Raw genomic sequence first — 19,520 nt, forward strand, 5'->3', positions numbered from 1 at the left:
TGAGGTTTTCTAAACCGATACACTAAAAGCAATACTTTTTTTTCCAGATTGGAACATCAGCAGTAAAAGAGGACAAGGAAGCTTTTGCCATTGTGCCAGTGCCACCAGCAGAAGTGCGTGATTTAGACTTTGCCAATGACGCGAGTAAAGTGCTGGCGTCTATTGCTGGCAAGCTTGAAAAGGGCACCATTACACAAAATGAAAGAAGGTAAGTGGGGGAAAATATAGTGTTACTATGTAGTATACATTTGGAAATATCTGATAAAAGGACTGCCAGATATCACTAAAGTAGCTGCTACGTTTCTAAAAGAAATTCAGTTTTTATAAAAAGGTCTGTAATGTTTTAGTGTTTTGTGTTCGACTTGTACGCTTGCATGTGCACCCCCTTCAGGTTTGTCACCAAGCTGCTGGAGGATCTAGTTTTCTTTGTGGTGGACATCCCCAACAGTGGGCAGGATGTTTTGGAGATCATGGTTAACAAACCCAACAGAGAAAGGCAGAAACTCATGAGAGAGCAAAATATCCTGAAGCAGGTTCGTCTTTTGCTGCACTGATTTCAAGTTTATGATTAACTACATTTCCAGGTGTTACAATTCTCCATTTCCATTTCAGATTTTCAAACTCCTCCAAGCCCCCTTCACAGACAGTGGCGATGGTCCCATGCTGCGACTGGAGGAGCTTGGAGACCAGCGCCACGCTCCGTTTAGACATATTTGCAGGCTTTGCTACAGAGTGTTACGCCATTCCCAGCAGGATTACAGGAAGAACCAGGTAGGTGGACCCAACAACTTCACTCTGACCCCTAATACTTTGGCCATTTTCTTTGCAGTAATCATCCCCTCTGTCCTCGTCTTTACAGGAATACATAGCCAAACAATTCCGCTTCATGCAGAAGCAGATAGGATATGATGTGCTGGCAGAAGACACAATAACAGCTCTGCTCCATAACAACCGGAAGCTGCTGGAGAAACATATCACTGCAGCCGAGATAGACACATTTGTGACTCTAGTGCGGAAGAACCGGGAGCCGAGGTGAGGCTCACAAGAAGGGGCAGGCCCTGGCTGGTATCCTAAACTGGCATAGAGAAAGTGGCTGTTGCTAGTATGGGTCAGATTTGTTTGTATAACAGTTCCTGAGGAATGTAAATCTATGTAAATGTATTTAAATGTGTGCAGAGGAGTATGAGTGGAACTCCTTGTGCGTGACCTTGGCACCGCAAGTCATTTGCTGACAGTGTGTGCTTGTGTTGTGTCCTGTCAAGGGCTGTAAATGATATGTGAATCAGGCTGATCCAGAAGTTGGGACAAAGGACGGCCTCACAGTTTGAACTGTCATTGTGCTGAGAGCAAAAAAAAGGCATTAGTATTTACCCTAGGTCCTGACATAAGGCTATAATATGATCTGAATTGACCATGCCTAGCTCTTAACTCCCCCAATACCTAGGAAGAATAAGTGAAAAATGTAATTTATTGTAATATGTACCCAGGTTTCTGGACTACCTATCAGATCTCTGCGTTTCGATGCAAAAGTCCATCCCTGTGACACAGGAGCTCATCTGCAACGCAGTACTGGACCCTACCAATGCTGACATTCTCATCGAAACCAAGTTAGCTTCTCATTTTTCTTCATTATTAGAATGTTTTGCTGAACTGAAATGAGCTTTTAGAAATACCATTTATGCTGTTCACCAGATTGGTCCTGTCGAGGTTTGAGATTGAGACCGCGACAATTGAAGATAGTCCAGTGGAGGCAGAGGATGAAGAGGAGGTCTGGCTGTTCTGGAAAGACAATTGTAAGGAGATCCGGAGTAAGAGTGTCCGGGAGTTGGCTCAGGATGCAAAGGAGGGTCAGAAGGATGACCAGGAGGTGGTCAGCTACTACAGGTGAGATTTCTTTGATTATACACATATAAAATCCTGTTAGACTCATTCAAACATGAATCTGAAGGGAGTGTTTGTCAAAGTAAGGTAATATAGTGCAGTAGAATCCAAAACAACCACATGTCTAGTTCAAATAGGCTGTCCTAAACTTGGAATTTTAAGTTTAAAGTGCAATTTTTAAATATTGTTTTCAAACCAAGATTTTCTGCCTTTCCTTTTAAATATTTAACTGACATTTCTTTTCTCCAAAAAACAATAACACCACACAGGCACAACATAATATTCAAGGATTTTGAATATGACAGTAACTCAATTTTGTATATTTAAAAAAAAAAAAAATTTAAATGACACAAAGCTACTAATGATTCCAAACTCACGTAATATTTCCTTACAGGTGCCAGCTCAACCTCTTTGCTCGGATGTGTCTGGACCGCCAGTACCTGGCTATCAACAAGATTTCTGGTCAGCTGGATGTGGATTTGATCCTGCGCTGTATGTCTGATGAGGACCTGCCCTTTGACTTGCGGGCGTCTTTCTGCCGCCTGATGCTGCACATGCATGTGGACCGTGACCCTCAGGAGCAGGTCACACCTGTCAAATATGCCCGTCTTTGGTCTGAGATTCCCTCTAAGATTGCTATTGATGAGTGAGTATATCCCACGAATATTTTAAATTGACTTGTACTACATTTTTTCCCAGCTTCTCTTAGATGTATTTCTCCTTTAATTACCCAGCTATGACAACGATGGAACCACCAGAGATGAGATCAAAGAGCGCTTCTGCCTCACAATGGATTTTGTGGAGAACTACCTGAGAGAGGTGGTGTCACAGAACATCCCCTTCACTGACAAGGAGAAAAACAAGCTTACCTTTGAGGTACTGCCTCTTTGTTTGGTGGTATGAGCAGATGAGAAGTCCCATTGGTTTCATTAAATTATAAATCATGGGTCTGAACTTTCTCGTCCATAGGTAGTGAACCTGGCTAGGAACCTCATATACTTTGGTTTCTACAACTTTAGCGACCTGCTTCGACTGACAAAGATCTTACTGAACATTTTAGACTGTGTCCATGTCAGCACCATTTACCCCATCGACAAGATTGAGAAGGGAGAGGAAAGCAAAGGTAAAAACCCAGCTCCTTTTTATGCTTAACTCGCTTTACTGTACATCGGTGAAGAGTGTTGTCCTTTACTAACTCTGGATGTTGTATCAACATACAAAGAAAGTCGAGATTGCCGTTAGTAATTTTCAGTTTCTTTCCCTTAGTGTGTGTGTGTGTGTGTGTGTGTGTGTGTGTGTGTGTGTGTGTGTGTGTGTGTGTGTGTGTGTGTGTGTGTGTGTGTTAACAAGCATAGTGTGCGCACGCTGTGCATAAGCCTAGGCGCATTTTACTAATTTGCTGTTAAAATAACAATGAAATGCTGCGCTATTGACTTTAGACCAGGTTTTTGTTGGTCAATGGCGCGATCACTTCCCGCTGCCTCAAGATAGCAATACGCCAAGAATTCACCTGAACACACCTCCCTGTAAGACCAGCACGCCCATGGGCGCAAAGATGGGCGCAGGTGCATTTGCTATTTAAACGACGCGGGCGCTGGACGGGAAATTGACAACTGCGTCGGTCTTAAAGTGATGGTTCGGAGTAATTCACCCTAGGGTCCTTTGCACCATGACCTGGAGCCAAACACCCCCCCAGAAGCTTTTTTTACCTGGGTCTAACATTGGGCGAGTTAGCGTAGAGTAGCGTTAGCCGCTGAATAGCGTGGGGGGGCTAATGGACCCACGTTTGTATCTCTTAAATGACCCCACTAATAATGCCCGAAATGATACCAAAGGTCTACACTAGTATATATAGGTTATGCTCTTATAAAACGATGGATTGGAAAGTTTGTAAGTACACCAGAAGTTTATGTAAATAACACTTGCCTGCTGGCTTCTGATCTCTGCTGTTGTTGTTGCTGCTGTGAGACGAGTGCTTAGGGACATCTACAAATTACAACACCGAAAAGAGATGCAACAAAAATATTTTTTAATTTAACTTATTTTTTAAAGTAAGTGCTGTAATATAACTAGCAGGAGACAAGTAATAATTGAGGTAAGTTTGGAGACATTACCTTATTTAATCATAAAATGAATACATATTTTTGTTGTATCTCTTTTCGGTGTAGTAATTTATAGACGGCCCTAAGCACTCGTCTAACTGCAGGTAGCAGCAACAGCAACAGAGAGCAGAAGAGAGCAGGCAAGTGTTCATAAACTTCTGGTGTACTTACAAACTTTCCAATCCATCGTTTTATGAGAGCATAACCTATATATACTAGTGTAGACCTTTGGTATCATTTCGGGCATTATTAGTGGGGTCATTTAAGAGATACAAACGTGGGTCCATTAGCCCCGCGCTAAGCTACTCAGCGGCTAACACTACTCTACGCTAACTCGCCCAGTGTTTAGACCCAGGTGAAAAAAGCTTCTGGGGGGGTGTTTGGCTCGAGGTCATGGTGCAAAGGACCCTAGGGTAAATTACTCCGAACCATCACTTTAAACAAGCAAAGACACTTGGCTTTGTGCAAGATAGGGCTTTATGTGTTAAAGTGGGTTAATGAAGTCATTTTTTATTTTTATTTTTTTAAATACATTTTAAAAGTGACCTTTTAACCATACTACAAGTATTATTCTCTTCAAATACAATTTCATTTGTTTGTTGTTAATTCACTTGACCTTTTATATCAAGGGTGTCAAACTCAACTTCCCTAAGGGCCAAATTAGAAAATGAGAATCACATCAAGGGCCAGACATATAGTTTATTGCTTTTATGTCATGGGAAAAGTCAAATATCTTTGACTGTATTATTGCATGTTTCATGTAGTCTTCTCGCTTACAGTTTGGTCGACAAAAATGATGAAGAAAATACCCAAAACGTTTGGAAAAAGCGTAAAAAATGTCCAAAATGTATTGTGAACCTAAATGTATATAGGGGCCGGATCAAAATTAGCAAGGGGCCGGATTTGGCCCGCGGGCCTTGAGTTTGACACGTGTGTTTTATATCCAAACTAAAAACAAGTAAGATCAATCCACACAAATATTTGTAATTTATGTGGATTTGAGTGTTATTATTGTTATTATCTATTTCTGCATGTACTGTAGCTGGCAGTAATGTGATGAAGTCCATTCATGGAGTCGGGGAGTTGATGACCCAGGTAGTGCTGCGAGGAGGCGGCTTGTTGCCCACCACACCAACTCATCATCAGCCTGAGGGAGATGTGGTTAAAACCCAGATAGAACCAGAGAGAGAAGACATCATGGTCATGGACACAAAGCTCAAAGTCATTGAGATACTACAGGTGGGACATCAGGAAACTGGTTCTGGTTCTTGACGGCAAACACTTTGTTTCTTCTTTTTGTTGTTGTAACTTTTTTGTCTTTTCCTTCAGTTCATTTTGAATGAACGGCTAGACTACAGGATCTCCTGCCTGCTTTGTATTTTCAAACGGGAGTTTGATGAGAACAACCCACAAGCAGACAACGCTGCCAGTCCGAACGGATCTAATAATGTCACAGGTAAGATGCCACTTGATTTAATAGGCTTTTTTTCCTTTTCTTTTTTACAGCAGACACTGTGGCTTGTCGTAGCAGTAAAAGCACAGGTGTGATTAGTACTATAAATAACGAGTGCATTTCATTGAAGTGAGCCAGTTGTAGGGTCTTAGTATTGTGCATGCTGGCTCACTGTCATGGCTTACTGGGACACTTAAAGGGATACGCCACCGTTTGTTGAAATAGGGCTTATCACGGTCTCCCCTAGCTGTAGATAGGTGAGCCAACGCATTTTTTGTGCATGCATTGTTTTAGTGCGGTGCAACACCAGCAGCGCCGCCGCTAGTTAGCTTAGCGTAGTGAATGGAATCCTATGTTGCCGGTTAGCATGTTGTGAGTAAAAGTGAGCCAACAAAAGACAAAAAAACAACCTAATTACTTGCACTGAGACAAAAAAAATGTGTTTGCCCACCTATCTACAGCCAGTGGAGACCGTGATAAGCCCTTTTTCAACAAACGGTGGTGTATTCCTTTAATTAAACAGAGCTGTCATTCATGACATTTGTTTCACCTTTGTTTTTCCTGCTATATCAATTTTATCATAATTTAACGTTTTGTCTCATATAAATGTTGAAATTGATTTCTTTGAAATTTAGATTTTTTAATTTATTTTTTTATTAACTCCTAGGAAATCTTGACTTTGAGAACATTGAAGAACAGGCAGAGGGGATTTTTGGAGGAAGGTAATCCATAGCTTGCTAGTCTTTCCTGAGCTATTTTGAGATAAGATAAAGCGAGATAAAGTTTGTGTAATGTCCGTTCCAATGACTCTTTAGTGAGGAGAACACTCCGCTGGACCTGGATGACCACGGTGGCCGTACATTCCTAAGGGTCCTGCTGCACCTGACCATGCATGATTACCCTCCTCTGGTGTCTGGAGCGCTCCACCTGCTCTTCAGACACTTCAGCCAGAGGCAGGAGGTCCTCATGGCCTTCAAACAAGTAGGCCTTATCAAGTGCAGAACTGATAATTGAAAAATGTAAGGCTTTCTGAAATTAAGTTTAAGTTGATGCATATCTTGTTGACACTCTTCACCTTAATGTAGGTCCAACTGCTGGTGACCAGTCAAGATGTAGATAACTACAAGCAGATCAAGTCCGATCTGGACCAGCTGCGTTCTATTGTAGAGAAGTCTGAACTGTGGGTTTATAAGAGGCAAGGAGAAGATGGGATGGACGGAGATGGACCTTCAGAGTCTGAAAACAAAAATAAGGTACAGTGTACGAGAACATGAAAACATAAGACATTTGTTGAACCGACGAAGACGGAGAGATCATTAAAAGCCTAATGTGCCCCAATATAGATTACATTAGAGGAAGGCTATAAAACGTAAAGGACTTCATCTCCTTATTGCTCGTTTAACAGGGAGACTCACCTGGTTCAGACAAGAAGAAGTCCGAAAGCACCAGCAGTTACAACTACAGGGTCGTAAAAGAGGTATGCTAATTTGTACATGAATCAAATTTTCAAAAGTTCATGTTTGTGATTTGCAATTACAACTCTCCTGCTGTGTGTGTTTAGATTCTGCTGCGTCTCAGTAAGCTGTGTGTCAAGGAGGGGAGTTCAGGGAAGAAGAGTAAGAAACAGCAGCAGAGGCTCCTGAGGAACATGGGAGCCCACAGTGTAGTGCTGGAGCTCCTACAGATCCCCTATGAGAAGGTGCAACGCTGCAGCTGAATATTGCATCACATGCAGAATCATTAGGAAGCTTTACAACGTTTCATAGCTTTTACACACTGCATTGCAATTCCCCATTAATGTAATGTCAATAAAAAGGATGTCATACTTTGTGCTGTCTGCATTAGGATGAGGATATCCGGATGGAGGAGATCATGAAACTGGCTCACGAGTTCCTGCAGAATTTCTGTGCAGGGAATCAGCCGAATCAGACTCTTCTCCACAAGCATATTAACCTGTTTCTCAACCCAGGGGTGAGTAGTACAGTCATCTCAGGTTTACTCATAGGGAATGGTTTGTTGGTCGAGCTTTTTAGTTTCCGAAATAGTACCTTTTGGAAAAACAAATCTGAAATTCAGTCCTTCTTGTCCCCTTTTTCTGACCCACTCAGATTCTTGAGGCAGTCACCATGCAGCACATCTTCATGAATAACTTCCAGCTGTGCAGTGAGATCAACGAACGAGTGGTTCAGCACTTTGTCCACTGCACTGAGACTCACGGTCGACATGTGCAATATCTCAAGTTCCTGCAGACCATTGTCAAGGCCGAGAATAAGTTCATCAAGAAGTGTCAGGACATCGTCATGGCTGAGGTCGGTTCTATGATCTTAAAACCAGAAGAATAGAACATTTGTAACGCTAGTAATACCTACCACAGAGGAGATAGTGATTCAAAATAAAGCAGAAAGTAATATTAATGAAAGGGTTGGTGATAGAGTACTAATTGAATATGTTTTTTTAAGGTTTTGTGATGCTGGCAGAAATGGTAACTGACAGATGTACTGTAATCTTTTGGTAATAAGACTGCAATCGCTACTGTGAATCTCCCTCACTTAGCTGGTGAACTCTGGCGAGGACGTACTGGTCTTCTACAACGACCGTGCCTCCTTCCAGACCCTAGTCCAGATGATGCGTTCAGAGCGGGACCGCATGGATGAAAACAGCCCTCTAATGTACCACATTCACTTGGTGGAACTGCTGGCTGTCTGCACTGAGGGCAAGAACGTCTACACTGAGATCAAGTGTAACTCCCTGCTGCCCCTGGATGATATTGTACGAGTCGTCACCCATGAAGACTGTATCCCTGAGGTATGAATGATGAGTTTTATTAATTTCTTTTCTAAAGATTTTTTGGGGGGGCTTGTATTGCCTTTACTGGATAGAACAGATTAAGACGGGAAAGTGGGAGAGAGAGAGAGAGAGAGAGGGGGGGGGATGACATGCGCTACCAGGGCGCCCCAAGTTTTATTTATTTTATGGGTAAAATGTGTCTTATTTAGTATTCAGAATCATTGTGCACTGTAATTTGTGTGTGTGTGTGTACTTTAGCTCACTGAAGTGTCTTGCTATTTTGTAGGTTTTGCCCCTGTTAAAATCCTGAGGAACTAACACATGTTGCCGCATACATAGATAGATGTATATATGTATGTATGTATGTGTGTATACATATATACACACACACACACAATATATATATATATATATATATATATATATATATATATATATATATATATATATATATATATATATATATGTATATGTGTGTGTGTGTGTATGTATGTATGTGTATATATAATATATATATATACATACATACATACATACATACATACATACATACATACATACATACATACATACATACATACATAATGAGGGATAGTTTCTGTTCATGGATTACCAGTCCACCCATCACAACTATGTCTTTATTATTATCAATATTAATATATTATTATTGAATTTTGTTTGGTTTGGACCCTGATAGGTGAAGATTGCCTATATCAACTTCCTGAACCACTGCTATGTCGACACAGAGGTGGAGATGAAGGAAATTTATACTTCCAACCATATGTGGAAGCTGTTTGAGAACTTCCTGGTGGACATCTGTAGGGTAAGTCACAATGTATTTGACCTCTTATCAGACAATGTGAGCGTATAGTATGGTAGTATAGTGGGAGAGTGCTATTCTGCTTCATATTATGTCGTGGGTTTGGGTGATTATGTCAACACAGCATGCAATAAACATAATATTACCTGTTACCCACCCATGTGCAGGAAGTGTGATCCAGTGGCTGTGCGTCATGCTAATATCTTTTCTGTCCTTGCCTAGGTGTGCAACAACACCAGTGACAGGAAGCATGCAGATACCATACTGGAGCGTTATGTAACGGAGACAGTCATGAGCATTGTCACATGTTTCTTTAGCTCTCCTTTCTCTGACCAGAGCACAAGCCTGCAGGTAATCTAGATTGTGGAGTATGGCATTTGAAATACATACATACAAGCAGTGTTGCAATTGCCATTTAAAGGTGCTCTAAGCGATGTCACGCACTTTTTAGGCTACAACATTTTTTTGTCACATACAGCAAACATCTCCTCACTATCCGCGAGCTGCCTGTCCCCTGATCACACTGTAAAAAAAAAAAAAAACGCGGTCCAGGGTCCACCAACTCCAACAAAAACAAAGTGGCCAACCTGGACCACAAAAACAGAATGAACCGTGTTCCAGTGTTCAGCCAATAACCGACAAGAAGGATTTTGGGGGTACACAGAAGGGAGGGGGAGGGGACGGGATGAGGAGGAGGAGGGAGGGGCGAGCTAGTCGTTTTGTGTGAAAATACTTTGAACGTCAACAAGAATAACGTCACCCAACATCGCTTAGAGCACTTTTAAAGTCCATACATCGTGTATATGCTTGAATTTAGTTGTTTGATAGAAAGTAACCCTGCTCACATACATGCATAAATATATATGTATATATATATATATATACTATAAAATATGATTCTTCCCTCTGCATAGATGGCTCGTCGTTTGTATGTAAGTAATGGTAACTCTCCCACACATTGTTTCCCAACCCTTGGTTGTTCATCAACAGGCCTTGAATTTTAAGAAATATCTTCACTGTGGGTTTTCACATTCTCAAAGCTTAGTCAGCACACAGACTCTGTTGTTCCCACATTTGTAAGTTTGTTGCAAAAGTTTTTACTGGGATGTGGTGCAGATGATGCAGTCTCAGACTCAACGCGGTTACTCCATTTCTTAGACCTTGTTGTTTCGGTGTCCTTCCGCCTACAACTTTCCCAGTAAATCATGACATTACCCTTCATAGATCAAATCCCAAATCCCTCGAACTGTAACGTGGTGTTGTATTACACACAGTTGCTCGCTTGACACCCTGTTTTCCTGTTATGCGGAATTGTTTTGTTCCAAGTTGGCCCTGGTAATGCTTGATTTACTGTTAGGTAAGCCTTTGCACATTCTGAGAATTATGCTAAGGTTTACCTATACGTGATGACGTCAAAACCTCCTTTCTCTCGCAACAGGCCGCCATTCTTGGAAAGATAACTGAGGTATTTATTGTACTCTAGGGCTGTGGCCAGCTGATAGATTACTCTTTCATCATGGTGGTAGAAACCAGTTGTACTCTCTGCTAAACACTGGTTTGGTGTGATGTGTTGGGACTGCATATGGTCATAAACAGGTGGCCTACCGGACCCAGAGCTGTAGAACCTTCCACCATAGATGCTATAGTATCCTCACAGAGTTCAACCTAGTCAGGGAACACATTAGTCACTTTGTTATTAAATTCTTGTTTACAGTTTTTCTCCTCTGTCTATTCTATGCAGTATATTCTTTTGTTTTAGTCTCTTCTCTCTCTCATTGTGTTTTTTCTTTTAATTTGCTTTCTCTCTGTCTTACAGACTCGTCAGCCAGTATTTGTGCAACTGCTCCAGGGAGTTTTCAGGGTGTACCACTGTAACTGGCTTAACCCTGTTCAGAAGGCCTCAGTGGAGGCTTGCATTAAAGTACTCTCCGACGTGGGTAAGATACTGGGCTATCACAAACCACCAATCACTGTTATACATTTTGAAAAGAGCATTGTGACACATGATAAAAGCAATAAAAAGAAATATCTACATCCTTAACTCCACCCAGCTAAAAGCAGAGCCATTGCCATCCCAGTGGACTTGGACAGTCAGGTGAACAACTTGTTTGTCAAGTCCAATAATGTTGTGCAGAAGAGCATCCTCAGCTGGAGACTGTCTGCCAAGAACACCACCAGACGAGACTCCTGCCTGACTTCGTCTAAGGACTACAGAAACATCATTGAGAGGCTACAGGTCGGTAGCATAAGGCGCTGTACTACTTTCTTAAAATTTCAGTATAAGTAGTTCATTCTTTTTTCCCTTTCATTGTAATTTATTTAATAATTTATCCATACAACCATATAAAAAGTGGTGTGTGTTAGGCCTGCACGATAAATCGCGATCTCGATTCACCCCTGTTTGCGATTTAACTTTTGAATGGCTTAGATTTTGATTTTTGATTTTTTTTTTTTTGCCCTTCAATTCATTTATTGAAAGCATTTGACATTAAAATGTTTTAATTATGTAAAGACATGTTCAAGGAGTTCCGATAGAGCCTGTCTCAGGGCCATATTTAGTTCAGTGTGTTATTTTTGGTAGCCTGCTGTACTTAAATGGCCAGTATGTACTTTATTTTCTTTATTCATTGAAGCCTCTATGCTTACAGGCTTGTGGTGATGCGCAATGTGCTACAGGTGCCAAAAAAAAATCTATGTTTGGTACTGCCAGTTTGTTTCGTTTTGTCATGGTTCATGTGTGCAATAAACATTACACTCGTGGCAGAGAATCGTGATATCAATTCTAAGCTAAAAAATCGTGATTCATATTTTTCCCCGAATTGTGCAGGCCTAGTGTGTGCGAATGTGTCAAGAATGCAATCAAAATAGTGGAGAAGGGGTTTCTAATTGCATCCCGTTTTTTAGTCATAGGCCAAGCTGCTACACCCTAATTTCTTGTAAGGCATGACTCAGTATTCGCTGGAAGTCTGAAAAATCTATGACCTGTCTGGTTCAGTTCAACTGTTCTCTATATACAACAGGATATGTCGTAAGGGAGTAGCTGAAAACTACACTTTATTTTTTAATGAAATAAAAAATTTCAATTATGAGACCTGCAAAGGTGCACTCAATCTATTCAGCCTTCTTTTTCTTATGTTAAACAGCTATTTGTATTTGTTTCTGCATTTATTGTTTATTTAATATTAATGTTTAATATTTGTATTTTTATGGCTACACCAACTACCATGGCAAATTCCTTGTAAGTGTAACTTTGGCAATAAACCTGATTCTGATTATGATGGTGGTATTATGGTGAGCATAGCTTTCTAATTATAAGACCAACTTAGTCAAGTTGTTTGGTTTTTTTTTACTAATCCATTCCCAGGCAAAGAGAAGTGTGGTTCCCACCGTGTGTTCCTTCCCATTTCTGTCTTTAGGGAACAGCATTTCTTAGAAAGTATGCTTCAACGCGTCCGTTTTTTTCACTTCCTAATAGCCTTTTTGTTTGCCACTCACTTGAAAGTTGACACAGTACTAAAATCACCACTAGACCAGCAGTCTTCATGATGCACCTTAACTTATTTGCATATTTTCACACTAATCGTGACGTGAAGTGTATAGTGACAGTACAGTATGTAGTGTACTGTATATGTCACCCCCCCTGTTACTCTTGCATTAATTCATAAAGCAATCTCACAGATATTTTGAGGTTTATGACTTGGATAAAATATCTGATGTGGATGCATTACAGAAGATGGTGAGAGATGTGAGTCAGAGGCTGGACTGTTGTAGGACTAATCCTTCAACTGCACAACGGACTAGCTAGTATAACTTTTATACATTTTAAAATATGTGATACACGTATATGTCCTAAATAATAATAATAAAAAAAATTTGCTTTTTATATCCTTAATCACCTCCATGAATTCAGTCATGAGTCCCCTGATTTATACATAGATATGATGTCATAAATCACTTATAGAAGCTGCATATTAAGGCTGCCGGTCAGGTGTTGTGGTAAAACAGCAGTTTCAGGTGATGTCTAAGCTCTGTATGTCCCTATGCTTTGTAGGACATAGTGTCAGCGCTGGAGGACCGGCTGAGGCCGCTAGTCCAAGCTGAGCACTCAGTGCTGGTGGATGTACTGCATCGTCCAGAGCTCCTCTTCCCTGAGAACACAGAAGCTCGCAAGAAATGTGAAAGTGGAGGATTCATATCAAAGTAAGTCTAAAGGTTGGAATTAGGCCCACTGGTGGAGTTTTATTCTGCCAGTTTAATTTGGGGTGGGACATTCTCGGAGGAAGTGCAGACTGAGATGCTGAACTGGGCCAGCCAGCACCCATATTTGGATTAGTTTTTGTTTGTTCTTTGGGTTTCATTTGACAACAAAACTATTTGCTAATTCATTTCTGTTTTGCACGAAACTTGGAGGTCCTGGACATTGAGATTTCTGCTTAGCCTGACAAGCCAGACCCACATCAAGATGTTGGGTCTGGGAACTCACCGTTGGCAGGGCTCAATCCGAGGGGCGGGATAAACGGTTGTCTTTCAAATTCCCTCTGCACGCAATAGGACATAGATAGCGCTACAACCAGGCAGAGCAACGAAGAAGGTAGCGGAGCTAGTTGGTAGAATAAACTTTTGCCGTATCCGGTCGGCAAAACTCTGAACACATCTTCTCCTTTTTTAAGAATGACTTCAGTGCCGTTCTTTTCTCAAAGAAAAGGTTAACTCCAAGTCTTCCAGAGTCGCGGCCAAAGCCGAACCGAAAGACCGCTGTTCCCAGCAGCAGCAGCCATAAGCCCGCCCACCGACTCTATACACGTGTTATTGGCCCGGCCAGAGTTTGGTTTTTCCAGCTCGCAATCCAACGGAGAGTTGCTAGACCCCCCCTGGCTGCAAATTACATTTGCTGCCGCGTCTAGATTTCAATGCTAATTTCTGCTATGAGTGCACCAGAAATCCTGGTGACTTTTCAAACCAAATTGACCAATAGTAAAGTAATTTTGACCCAAAAAAGGATTTAAGCAACACGTTCACTGTAGTGGATGCATTCAATTTCCTTTTAACCATAAACTCAGATTGGATTACCGGAACCTGGCGGGACTCATAGAGCTTTTGTTGTTTTTGTAGGGATTATCCCACTACTTGGCTGGAGTACAGTAGTTTGTGGAAATGTGTGTCAACCCCTCATTAGCTATGTTAATCACTAGGCTCTCTATAGGTCTCTGAGAGCTCAAAAACATCTCCCTGGTGTTGAGAAGTTTTCCTAATGCACTCTGAATTGTTCTGTCAATTTCATTCATTTAAGTGTGCTGTCAGGCCCTCATCCTCCAAATCTGTTATTTTGGGTTACAAGGAGATATGTTGTATAATAGAAATTCTCATAGGAGTTGAGGTGTGTTCAGTGTCAGAGTTAGGTGGTTGGAAAACTGCGGCTTTCATCAATCCATATGTACGTACTGATTTTTCCTTCTCTTTTCCTTCTCTTCTCCTGACCAGATTGATCAAACACACCAAGCAGTTGCTGGAGGAGAATGAAGAGCGTCTGTGCATCAAAGTACTGCAGACACTGAGGGAAATGATGACAAAAGACCGGGGCTATGGGGAGAAGGTACATACTCTCTGTGTTCCTGTTTTTCATGATCTGATTGTAGTCATGCCCAAGATTCACCAGCACATGAGATAAAACACTTAACTGACTCAGGATACAGTGTCCCTGTCCCACTGCAGCAAACGTACCGGAAGACATAACATAAAAAAACCTGTAAAATAAAAGAGGCTGAGCTCTCCTTAGTTGCCTCTGGAGCCTGTATAGCACGCTGGAAATCAAGTCATCACGTCTTTCAGTTAAAATCCCTGGCTGCAGCTAGGCAGTTTATGAATGCTCTGTGTCATGTCTCGTTTTATGTTTGGAAAACACTGGCACAAATTAAATACAAAATTGATTACCTTGTGGCCGGGTTGGCTCAGTGGGTAGAGCAGGCGCACATATACTAGAGAGGCTTATGCCTCAACGCAGAGGTGCAGGGTTTGAATCCGACCTGTGACGGTTTCCTGCGTGTTTCCCCCCCCTCTCTCCCCTTTCTCACCTAGCTGTCCTATCAATTAAAGGTGGAAAATCCCAAATTATAATCTTAAAAAAATGGATTGCCTTCTTCCCAGGTGTACCTTATCAAACAATAGATCCAAATGATTGAAGTAACAAATATTAACATTATTAATACTATTAACATCACACATGCTTCGACACTCTCACTCAAACATTTTACACAACATCCATCAGTTACTAATGACATCATTGGCTACTAATGAAACTACAGTTGTGCTCATAAGTTTACATACCCATGCTAAAGTTGACTAAAAAGAGGAATTAAAAACATCATCTTTTGGAAATTGATCTTAATGCCTTGATTAAAAAAATGAGGAAAAGTCCGACCTTTTAAGGACACCAATTTTTTGTGAATGAATAATGTATCGTAAATAAATAAATGTACATACCCCTATGTTAAATTCCCATAGAGGCAGGCAGATTTTTATTTGTAAAGGCCAGTTATTTCATGGATGCAGGATACTATGCATCCTGATAAAGTTCCCTTGGCCTGGGGTAAAAAACCCCCCCATCATCAAATCCTTTCACCATACCTAGAGATTGGCTTGGCTTACTAAAAAAAGGGTACTTTCCATAAAATCATCTCTCAATGCAAATCAAACCAGCTATTAGGCTAACTGAAATAAACCCATGCCAATCTCTAGGTATGGTGAAGGGTATGTGATGATGTGGGGGGGCTATTTTAATTCCAAAGGCCAAGGGAACTCTATCAGGATGCATAGTATCCTGGATCCATGAAATAACTGACCTTTTAAAAATAAAACTCTGCCTGCTTCTATGGGAATTTAACATAAGGGTGTGTATACTTATGCCCCCTGTATTTTAAGGAAGACCATTCATTTAAAAGATAAAGGTTGGATTTTTCCTCATTTTTTTAATTAAGGCAACTATAGCATGGGTATGTAAACTTCTGAGCACAACTGTAATATTTAATTGATTGCTTCAACTCTGTCAGCTTGTTTTAACAACAATAGCAGTATGTCTTCTCTGGTTGAAACCAAGTCAACCCGACAACTGGAATTTAGCTTTTTGATACATGAAATTGAAGGCATTATTTTCACATTTTGTTTCAATGGCTGGTACAGCTGTATATTTTAAAGGTACTTTGTGGAATTTCTGACCACTATATCGCTATGGAGAATGTCTTTATGAGCAAGTCCTTGCTCTGTTTTTTTATCTCATGCATGTGCAAAAGGCACTGCCAAACGTTGGTGATGGTAAAAGGCAAAAGAAAGGGAAGACAAAGACTGCTATAGTAGACATGGATGTTAACTGGGCAGGTTTCAATAATAATAAAAAAAGCGTTGCAAAATTTGACGAGGAGGGAAAAGCATTTAAAATGTTTGTTCAAAGTCTAAAAACAATGTGTTTTGGTAAGAAACACCGTATCGAAATACACAGTAACTGTTTACTACAACAAAAAAATTCACAGGGTATCTTTAAGATCAGCCTTCCTTTATGAGTCACTCCTTAGCACATAAACCACAGACTTCTATTAAATCTACAAGCATGCTGAACATAAACATAATTGAAATACATACGCCCTCTTATGTTACACAGATGACAAGCGCTGACAAGCAAGTAAAATAGAATTCAAAGACAAAATTAGAGCTCAATAATGTACTATATTGAAAGATAAATACAGATATGATATAGATGACGGTAAGACAGGAGTTGCCCTGTATGCATTAGCATATGTGCCTGTAAGCAAAGGCAGAACAACACGGTCACACATTTTTGCAACGCTTTTAAATCTGTAGATCTATTTTTAGCCATTACAGAATCCAAAGCTCTGTTTGCAACATAGTGTACCAGGTGTCACAGGGAAATAAAAGACCTGCTCACCACTGCAGAGACCCAGGTTCAATTTTCTAATTCACTGTAATTGGCAGTGGTGAGAGGTGAGGCAGCACGCCCTTGTGACTTCTGCAGGTTAGCTATAGGGCTCATGTACAGATGGGTGTGTGTAGGAAAAACACATTAAAAACAAGATCAGCCCATAGGTTTATTCTCACGACGGGTTTTCACTACGTAACTTGACATGCTGCGCGTGTGTGTGTTTTTGTGACAGGCTTTACATTTGCACACACGTGATGGAGCTGTAACTCACTAACATAGCTCTACTAACTCTGCCCCCTATACTTTTTCTCTTACAGCTGATTGCCTTTGATGATGAAATGGATGTGGCTGAGGTTGATCATTTTACTTCCTATTGTGATGTGCATTTGATTTGTCTCCCACTAGCAACATAGACATGCTTGTGCTGCAAGTAGACTAGCATCACATTCTCATCTGTGACACCTGTCGGTAGCGCTGTCCATCCCTCCCTGTTTTGTGCGTGTAAGAGTTACTCCTGATCTCCATGTTAAAGTGTAGCATACTGCTAGCATGTCTAGCTCACGTTATGCTTGTCTGTTGTGTCTGTATATGGCCGTGTACTTACTTACTGTATTGGAGTGCACTCTTTTAGGAAGAAAGGCACTCCTTTTTAGAAGAATACTGTTTTGCTATACGTTCTGGAGAATGCAGGCATACCACATTGCTGCATTTTACCTACCGATTCTTTTAGATGTTCTGTTGTTAATATATTTCAACGGCTTTATTAAGTCTGTTTGTAACAGAACAATTCTACAGATTGCCTATTACAGCACTTATATGCAGCTAAGATTGCTCATCACAAATTGTGTGGGACTTTTGGGCCCTGGGATTTCCGTGATGGGACAGAGGGTGATTCTTTCTTTTGATCAGAGCACCGTCACATACTTTGTTCACGTAACAACCATTTGGAATCTTCTTTCTTCATGTGCCTGTCCCATTAAAAAGATTAGAGAAAAGCCTAAAATATGAAAGATAAAAATAATAATAAAAAAATGAAGAAGTAATACAATACAAGTAATACAAGATATGATGAGATTATGTTGAGGGGGATGTTGGTCAGGGGACATTGTTTTGTGTAGTTCAGTTCAGTGATGGCTCTGGTGTAGAAGCTGTAATAATATAGTATATTTGTATATTAAGATCATAGTAATTATTTGTCTTTTTTTTTACATGTTGTACATGGGCTGCATAGATGGAAGGTTTAATAGAAAAGCATAAGGTATTTACCTGCGGCTCCAATGACCTAGTCCATGCCATTCGCTGCCAACTGTCCTCATGGCGCTCAGCTGAAAAAGACGGTGAATCAGCAATATGTTAATGTTTATTTGCACATTTTAAAAGAAAGGTCAAAAAGAAGAAAATAAAGAGTAACAAAATGCATGTGCCAGTGGGAAGAGTTTATAGGACATCTTGAGCATTTGCCTGTAGATGCTCCAGTGAACTCGTCAGCCTCATTATTTGCCGATTGTTAAAGAGTCTGATAGTTGTGCGACATGAGACAACCAGGGGTGCATCACCATGCATAATGCAGTCGATAAACCGATAATGGCACTTTTGGAAAATGTTTATATAGGCTTTGACACATAGACTAAGTAATGCTGCAGATCCACCTGGCCTTGCGACATTTCCGTCGCGCCGCGCTCCACTTTATTCCTATGGGTGACGTCAAGCGACTTTAACGCGCCCGCAAAGCATCCCGGGAAGGCGGTGCTGCATTTGAAAAAATGCTGCGTGTCAAAAAGCTGATGCCCATGCCGATGCCCATCTTTATGCAAAGTGATCCGTTGAACGCAGCACGACTATCCACTGGGGGAAGTCTCTCGCGGGGTCCTTTGTTCTAGACGTCCTACTACAAAAATGCTCAGGAAACTTTAGCAACACCACGCTTCAGTCGTGTCGCAAAAGTGGATCCGCAGCGTTATCTCAGGACACTTCACCGATAGAGTAGGTCTAGACCACACTGATGCACAAGAGCATGCATTTGGTGCTGTAATCCTGAGTTTATAATCTTGATTATTATTATTATTATTATTAGTATTATTATTATTATTATTATTATTAAGCAACATCAATGAGATATTTCTATTTTCTGGTCACTTAATCTGCATGCCGCACAGACCCCTTATGATGTATAGTGGTGAGAGTGCATATTCTAAACCCTTTGCCACCATTACAGGAGCAGGTGTGAGTGTATATATAGCTGGGGATACTCCATCTAAAAGATCAGTTCATAACATAGGGGGCTGGACTGTGTGTGGAGTGATGTGCATGTCATTGCAAAAATATGTGTGTGGCGTTGACCTGTGGCCTTAAAGTAGTGGATAAAACCGGGTTCTCCTTTCTGTTTGTGACAGGGGGCAGATGTCACGGGGCTTATGGGTGTGACTACAGAGGAACCATATCTCACATGTCACTGGTGACTAACATAGGATGGCACCTATCCTACACAAATCTATTCATAGTTTGTAGGATGTTTGTTTCAGAAACATTTAGTTAAGATATTTGTTT

The 19,520-nt window shown here is 40.8% G+C and overlaps 1 protein-coding gene across 19 annotated transcripts in view; it reads left to right on the forward strand.

Annotated features, from left to right (window-relative positions):
- The window catches only part of itpr1b (inositol 1,4,5-trisphosphate receptor, type 1b), a 105,316-nt gene that overhangs the window by 27,186 nt on the left and 58,610 nt on the right, over window positions 1-19,520 (forward strand). For 5 of the 19 annotated variants that reach the window (XM_039796658.1, XM_039796664.1, XM_039796667.1 and 2 more), the window contains 28 exons: window positions 48-208; window positions 392-533; window positions 613-771; window positions 860-1,032; window positions 1,488-1,607; window positions 1,693-1,884; window positions 2,276-2,527; window positions 2,616-2,757; window positions 2,851-3,004; window positions 5,026-5,222; window positions 5,313-5,439; window positions 6,104-6,158; window positions 6,252-6,417; window positions 6,522-6,689; window positions 6,842-6,913; window positions 6,998-7,135; window positions 7,282-7,407; window positions 7,545-7,745; window positions 7,990-8,241; window positions 8,921-9,046; window positions 9,266-9,394; window positions 9,958-9,975; window positions 10,482-10,508; window positions 10,860-10,980; window positions 11,095-11,279; window positions 13,095-13,243; window positions 14,525-14,636; window positions 17,291-17,326. In XM_039796658.1, coding sequence (XP_039652592.1) covers window positions 48-208; window positions 392-533; window positions 613-771; window positions 860-1,032; window positions 1,488-1,607; window positions 1,693-1,884; window positions 2,276-2,527; window positions 2,616-2,757; window positions 2,851-3,004; window positions 5,026-5,222; window positions 5,313-5,439; window positions 6,104-6,158; window positions 6,252-6,417; window positions 6,522-6,689; window positions 6,842-6,913; window positions 6,998-7,135; window positions 7,282-7,407; window positions 7,545-7,745; window positions 7,990-8,241; window positions 8,921-9,046; window positions 9,266-9,394; window positions 9,958-9,975; window positions 10,482-10,508; window positions 10,860-10,980; window positions 11,095-11,279; window positions 13,095-13,243; window positions 14,525-14,636; window positions 17,291-17,326 — 3,900 coding nt within the window. The remainder of the gene's footprint in view (window positions 1-47; window positions 209-391; window positions 534-612; window positions 772-859; window positions 1,033-1,487; window positions 1,608-1,692; window positions 1,885-2,275; window positions 2,528-2,615; window positions 2,758-2,850; window positions 3,005-5,025; window positions 5,223-5,312; window positions 5,440-6,103; window positions 6,159-6,251; window positions 6,418-6,521; window positions 6,690-6,841; window positions 6,914-6,997; window positions 7,136-7,281; window positions 7,408-7,544; window positions 7,746-7,989; window positions 8,242-8,920; window positions 9,047-9,265; window positions 9,395-9,957; window positions 9,976-10,481; window positions 10,509-10,859; window positions 10,981-11,094; window positions 11,280-13,094; window positions 13,244-14,524; window positions 14,637-17,290; window positions 17,327-19,520) is intronic. The other 14 variants (XM_039796665.1, XM_039796668.1, XM_039796674.1 and 11 more) reach the window with 5 other exon arrangements.

Source organism: Perca fluviatilis, chromosome 4 (assembly GCF_010015445.1).
Source record: "Perca fluviatilis chromosome 4, GENO_Pfluv_1.0, whole genome shotgun sequence".
NCBI lineage: Eukaryota > Metazoa > Chordata > Actinopteri > Perciformes > Percidae > Perca > Perca fluviatilis.